The following is a 7,579-nucleotide window of genomic DNA, read 5'->3' as shown; positions in this document are numbered from 1 at the left end:
GCTCTCTGATTCCATGAAGGCTAGTTTCTCATGCTCAACAAAATATACCATATTCATTGGCAGTTCCAAAGAGAACTACACTACATTCCATGAGACACTTTGATCACTTTTCAAAATCTTCTATGAAAAATATACAAGAAACAAGTTTCCAATGTACACCAGTCCTATGAAATCTCTACCAAATTCATTTTACAGGACATTTGGAAACTGAATCGCTACCAAGTTTTAACCTATCTGACTACAACAGTGATCCTTTTTGAGGCACTTACTTGTCTCTTACCTGCCACTCATCATACTGTCTTGAAAACTTTCCCTCATCATACCCCTTCAACTGCCCTCCTTCATGTGTACACAGAACAATAAGTGTCCATTTGCATACCCAGCAGATCACTAGGTCCTTAAGGACAAGGCCCTGGTGATACTAATCATTGTGTTCCTAGCCCCCCAGCAGAAAGCCTGGAATTTAGAGTTTAAATGAGTACTATTTGTGGACCCACAGAAAACAGAACCCACAAATCCCACAGAAGATACCAAGCTCTTAATAGATCTCAGTGGGAGCACCTCTGTGAGCTACCTACAGTGATTATAGTCCTAAGTATAGCTATCAAAGGTTCTGGTATATTTTCTCCACAATACATACCTATGTGCTGTTTGGGGAAGTTTAGGAATGTCTTATTTAGAGTTTCTATTTCTGAAAACAGACACCATGATCATGGTAACCATATAGGGAAACATTTCACTGGGGCTGGCATACAGTTCAGGGATTTAGTTCATTATCATCAAGGCAGGAAGCATGGAGGCACTCAGGCAGATATAGTGCTGGAGAGGTAGCCAAGAGTTCTTCATCTGGATCAATATGCAGCAGGAAGAAAGAATGGACCAGTAGGCCTGGCTTGAGCTTCTGAAACTTCAAAACCCACCCCCAGTGACACACTTCCTCCAACAAGGCCACACCTCTAATAGTGCCATACTCTATGAGCCTATGGGGGCCATTTTCATTCAAACCACCACAGGAGGTGTGGCCTTGCTGAAAGAAGTATGTCACTGGGGGTGGGCTTTGAGAGCTTAAAGTCTTTCTCCACTCCCAGTTTTCTCTGTGTTTTCTGTTTTGGGGTTCAAGATGTGAGGCCTGAGCTTTCCTGTTCCTGCTGCCTCTTGGAACTGGAACCCAAATAAATTTTTCTCTAAATTGCCTTGGCCATGGTGTCTGCTACAGCAATAGAATGGCAACTAAGACAACATACTAGATCCATGCTCACACAGGAAGCATAACTGTTTGCCCCAACTCAACTAGCTTCTCATCTTTCTAGCTCCTCACACTACTAGCATCTGACTTGTATTAAGGTTCCAAACTGAAGAACTCATTATTTTTTTAACTCTGACAAAAGATTTAAAAACAGTTTGCAATCTGCTTTGTAGGGATAGCCAGCCTGCCCACACTGACCCCAATGTCAATATTATCAGTCATTTTCAAATAAAAGAATAATAACAAGAAATGTTCTGTATAAACACTTAATGGAATAAAGCAAGAGAACCAAAGCTAAATACCATACGCCAAGCATTTAAAATAATATGGGAATCAAATCTATCCCTTATTACTAAGAAACAATAATACAACATGGCCACTTTAGGTCACAGTAAGTGCTCCTAATACAGGATGACTAAACTGAACCACAAAAGTGTGTAGCAAAAACAGTTTCACAGCACTAGCTTTTCTTAGGACAATGTGATTTCAAGTTCATTATAAATATCCTTAATATTAATAACCTAGTTATTAGTTATTAGACCTGTTCACATAGAAGTTCCAGAAGGTACTGTTATGGTTAGTCTTGGTTCATGGAAAGCCCAGGTACTCTTGAGAAAAAAGTGTTACAATACTAAAATGGGGACCAATATGGGGATTTGTTAAAAAAATTTACTATTGGAATGGAAGCTGATCAGTTGGAGCCAACCACTGCTTGGCAGGCTGCCATGGCCCAGCACACACTCAAGCCCAGCAAAGACGGTTGGCAGGAACAGTCACCTCAGACATGTTTCACGCCCTCTTCATTGGGTACTGCATCTACTTGGACTGCAAACGGCAAAGTGACCCTAACTTTAATAACAGGTTTTGAGAATGAAGAAAGAAACAGAAGCTTGCTAAGGAGAGCTGGGCTTTCCAAGTTACGTGCCTTAAAAGATGCTGAAGCTGTTCAGAAATTCTTCTTTGAAGAGATAGAAAGGTGTAAATCACCTAACAAAAGCAATTGCTGTGTGTGGACAGCCTCAGCAGCTGCTACAAGTGTTGCAGCAGACTCTTCTACCACCAGTGTTCCAAATGCTTCTGACCAAGCTTCCAACCATTAGTCAGGGAACTGTAAGTGCTCATAGCTTGGCTGAAGATGATGTGGAATGAGCCAGATATCAACATGATAAAATCTCAGTTAGAATGATTTAACAATTAGCTTAGAGGGAATTGGCTCTGGGGGAATAAAAGCAAATATGCTTGTCATGAACTGTCTTACATGGCCTTCTACCTCAGTGAAATTTCTAAGAATCTGGTGGAGCCCACAGGGCATAAAAAGATATTCCTCCTAAGGCAAGGAATAAACTGTTACACCCAGCTTTTCCTACCACCAAAAAGTAGTAGTGTTTGGTGGGCCTATATGGATTTTTGAAGTAGCAGATTGCATACTTGAGAGTTACTCTGATCCATATACCAGATGACAAAAATAAAAACAAAAACAAAAACAAAAAAACCCTAAGTTTCTGTGGGCAATATGACCTAACAGGCCCAAAAGTACATGAGGTGTCAGTAACAGACAGTGGTTTTGTTTGGAGTCTCTGGCAGCCCATCAGGGAATCACAGCCCATCAGTGCATTTAGAACTGTGGAGCAAGGTCCTATTGTCATTTGCAAGCAACTATTCTCCCTCTTAGAAAGAGCTCTTGACCTGCTATGGGCTTTAGTGGAAACAGAATGTTTGACAATGGGCCACTGAAATACCATGTGAGATCTGCTGTCCATCATTAACTTGATGTTATCTGAGTCACTGAGTCATAAAATTGGGCACACAAAATAATAAGCCATCATCAAATGGAAGTGATATACATGAAATGGGCCCAAGCAGGTCCTGAGGGCACAAGGAAGTACATGAAGAAGCTGCCCAAATGTTTATGGCTCCTACTCCTGTTACAATGCCTTCTGTCCCCAAGCATGCACCTATATCCTCATAAGGTTGTGCCCCATGATGATCTGTTGCTGACTGAGGGAAAACGGACTTGGGCCGTACCACCCAGGAGTGGACAGACAAAGCATTAGTAGTCCCCTGTGGGGGCAACTCTCAGGACACTGGGTGAAGAAAAGTCTTCATACTAGACAGAATTACAGGCAATGTACAAGGTTTTATATATTTTGCTTTGAAAGAAAAGTGTCTAAATATGCAACTATATACTGAATGATGGGCTAAAACCAATGATTTGACCAAATAGTCAGGAACTTGGAAGAATAACTGGAAAATTAATGAGAAAGTTATTTGGGAAGTGATATGTGGAGAGGTCCAAGTGGGCAAAGAACATGAAGACAGTTATGCTTCCTGTAAATTCTCATCAAAAGGTAACTTTAGCAGAGTAGTTCAATAATTGAATAAATAGAACACTCCATTTGTGGATAATAGCCTCTTTTCCTGGCTATCCCCTGACATTACCACGCGCCCAAGACAAACTGGCCATGGTGATAGAGTTAAGGGCTATATGCATGGGCTCAGTAGCATGGGTTTCCACTTACCAAGACTGACCCACTATAGCTGCTGCTGAGTGCCGTATCTCCCAGCAGCAGAAGCTGACACTGAGCCCTCTATAACATCATTCCACAGAGTGACCAGCCAAGAGCTGGAGGCAGGTTGATGCACTGGATCACTTACACTGTGGAAAATGCAAGGCTTTGTCCCTACTGGAATGGATACTTTTTCTGGTTATGCATATAAAACTTCTGCCAAAACTACTATCCATGGACTTGTACACTGTCTTATCCACTGTTAGGATACTCCACACAGCACTGCTTCTGATCAAGGAACTCACTACATAACCAAAGAAGTGTGGGAGTGGGCTCATTGTTATAGAATTCATTAGTCACACCATGCTCCCCAATACCTGGAAACAGCTGGTTGTTAGAATAATGGAATGCTATTTTAAAGATAGCCACTGTTGAACTATAATACAATCATATAAGTCAATGGAATACATCCTCTTTTAATACATATGTCCTACAGGTTCTATTCTACAGAATAGAACAGAGAAGCACTATTTACTAATCGACAGAGAAGCACTATTTACTAATCTCGTCCCAATGGCTTTATACACTTAAAATAAGAACTTAAACTTTTCCATAACATTCCTTGTTTCCCTGGTTTGCTACAAAATGCTGGGCACACATTATATATGCAGTACATAATGCCAAATTTTCCTCTTGTACAAGCATCTTGATTACCTGCATCTGAAAAACAATACATGAAAGAAAGATCTAAAGAACTCACTACACGTGAGGAAGACTATACCTTTCCTCCTAGGAGCTGAGATCATTTGTACTTCAGGTTCACTCAAAAGCAATACCCCAGGTATACATAGAGTGGCTGACTAGGAAGAGAAGTCTCTCTTGGGGTAGCAGGACGAGAGGGTGCACGATGCCAGCGTGTTCGAATGTTCCTATGATTCCAGGCCTGAGAAGTGGAGACCTGAGGGTACAAGAATTTAAACTGGCCTCATGAGATGGATGGACAGCGCAGTGGCGCCTTGGTGGAGACCTGAGTCCACAAATACCATGAGATTGGAACGCAGATAGACTTCTCATTGAACTAGAAACCCACTGTTCCAACTATGCTTTCTGGTCAGCAAGCTCTTAATATCTGCCCATCTCCATCTGCTAATATAGAGATTACAGGTGCCTTCAAATTCTAGAAGAGGGAATCAGCTTCCTTGGAATTGAGGTAGAGACCTCAGTGAGAGACCTGACATGGGACCTCAACTATGATCCACTTTAAGAGCAGTACATAATCGTAACCACTGACCCATTCCTCCAGATTCAATTTTCAGGATACATTGGAAGATGGTGTCCTAATTAGCTCTGATTGTCTTTAGCTACATTAAATGCACCAGAAGATGGATACACTTGGAAGGGAAAGGCCACCTGCTGCCCCACCCATTTCCTCTAAGAATAATGGTGTGCACTAAAGAAACTCCACAACAACCCTGCCATTCACCTCAACTGCTGCAATGGACTCTTCACACTGTGGACAAGAGGAGAGCAGAAACTTATTTCCCTATTCTGCTTGGGTCAAATGAAGAGTCCTTGGGCCCTGAGAGGAGGGAATTGATGGAGACATCCCATTTAGGGCAGAGTGTTCCAAGGTTGCTCATTGTCTTCGCAATGTCTGGCTGTGGGGGACTAGAAAAAAGTCTTCATGAGTGAGTTCACATGCGTCCAACTGCCTGGGAGAAGCTTGAAGCCTGTCAGGCAGAGCCAACAAGGATACAGTGTCCTGCCACTGCAGGAAGGAGCCTGGAAAACACACAGGGCAGTTAGTACCTCTTGGACACCTCTGTCCTCTCCAAGTGTGGAAGTTGGTCCTTGCAGAGAAAGAAGCCTCACACTGAAGTAAGGATATGCCCTCACACTGTAGCAACCTAATGGCCTATCACTGAAGATGAGAACTCTTTCTCGAGCCTCATGGCTGTATCCAGCCAAGTCTATTATCATCAGATCCTCCTCTCACAGGATAAGAAAAAGGCATGGGGAAGCCATTGCAAAAAAAAAAAAAAAAAAAAAAAAAAAAAAAAGTGAGGGTGGGGTCTGTGCTTATACTCCTGGAAGACATGTTTTAAGGAATGGAGATGTGGAAGCCAGAAGGGACACAAACCATGTCATTGTATTTCTGGCATGAGGTAAATTCCTGTTGATTGCCAATCTGGTAAGTGATATGGATGTGCTCACTAGCAGTTTTTGAATGTGCAATCTAGTAAAAATGACTGCTCATGCCAAAAAAAAAAAAAAAAAAAAAAAAAAAAAAAAAAAAAAAAAGATAGAAAATAACCCAGGTGTGCTCTGCAGGGATCATCCTTAGTCACTCCTGGATGTCCTGTGATACTGTCTGTTTCACTGGAAGAGAGTACCTGACAACAAATTACAGGAGGAAAGAAAAATTGATTCTGGCTCCTGGTTAATGGACTACAGTCCATCATGCTAGGGCTGTGGCAGTGAGATTCTAAGGCCTTTGGTTACAAGCACTGACAGGAGACCGAAAACTAGGGAAAGAAGGAGAACCACCAAATAAAATATACACCTCAAAGCCCGCTCCTAGTGATCTACTTCTGCCAGCTAAGCTTATCAAGGCAGAAAAATAAAAGACCCAGAGACTGATATGGGGTTCAAACTTCAAGCTGAAGATCAGAAAAGCAAAGCAGTGGACCGCTAGCTCTATCAGTTACCTGAATGGGCTGATCCTGCTGCCTCTCCTCAGAGAGGCTGGAGAATCCTCAATGTGGCTGGAAAATAAATGCCTCCTACTTAATACCGAAGACTCTGCTTCTATCTTTTATATCCCTCTCTGCAATTAAAGGCATGTGATCTGTTACTCTTTTAAACTGATTCAATCTCATGTATCCCTGGGTGGCCTTGAACTCAGAGAGATTCTTCTACCTCTCAATCCTGAGTCCTAGGATTAAAAGTATGTGCCTGGCTTCTATGGCTTGTGGCTGACTTTGCTTTCTGAATCCTAAGGCAAGCTTTAATAAATCATAAACATCACTACAGAAATATATTTACTAAAACTAATTTCAGAAGTAGAATACTAAAGAATATATGTAGTCAATCTCATGTCCTTCTCTAGTGGATATAGCTTTAATACCATGTTCCAACCCATGCTGAAACCAAAGCCAGACACCCAGTGAAGGGAAAACAATCAATGCCTTGATGGTCATCATTTCAGTCTAAGTGCAGAGCAGTTAGAGGCAGAGCACATCAGAGTGAGGAAGTCAGAGATGGGAGTAACCAAGGATAAGGCTGCATCAAGCTACCTACATCCCTGAACAAACCAAAGACAGCTGCTGCCTCCCAAGGTCATTCATCTACAGAATCTCTTCTCATTTTCATCTCACACAACCCTCTCATTTCTGCAGTCCCCTCTATCCTGTCTTTTTATATCATCACAATGCTGTATTATTCCAAATATAGAATCTCCTCCAAAAATTCATTTTACACTCCTCAAAATTGTTCATCTGAGAATATTGGTGTGGTAAGACAAGATTTTCTTAGTCTCTTGGCTTCATGTCAGAGGCTCCAAATTGCCTCTCCCCCAAGTAACCATGCCACTAGCTCTAGAAACTGCCTCACTCGTCAAGCTTAAGTCATTCTTGGTCAATATGCCTCACCAAGAACCAAAGCACCCACCCACTGCTGGCTATTTCCTACCTCCCAGTGCCTTGCTAGGTGTGCACTGTGTGTGTGTGTGTGTGTGTGTGTGTGTGCGCGCGCGCGCTAGCTTGCCTTTCTGTCCTCCTTGACTCATCATATCCACCTATAAGGCTGATACAGCTCCTCTACATCT

General features: G+C 42.2%; 1 protein-coding gene across 1 annotated transcript in view; it reads left to right on the top strand.

Annotated features, from left to right (window-relative positions):
• Nucleotides 1-1,926: 1,926 nt before the first annotated feature.
• Nucleotides 1,927-7,579, top strand: part of LOC113838691 — a 41,581-nt gene continuing 35,928 nt past the window's right edge. Inside the window, exon 1 of the mRNA XM_035453872.1 lies at nucleotides 1,927-2,224. Coding sequence (XP_035309763.1) covers nucleotides 1,927-2,224 — 298 coding nt within the window. The remainder of the gene's footprint in view (nucleotides 2,225-7,579) is intronic.

This window comes from Cricetulus griseus, unplaced genomic scaffold (assembly GCF_003668045.3).
Source record: "Cricetulus griseus strain 17A/GY unplaced genomic scaffold, alternate assembly CriGri-PICRH-1.0 unplaced_scaffold_49, whole genome shotgun sequence".
Taxonomy (NCBI): Eukaryota; Metazoa; Chordata; class Mammalia; order Rodentia; family Cricetidae; genus Cricetulus; species Cricetulus griseus.
This window is presented reverse-complemented; position numbering and strand designations above follow the sequence as displayed.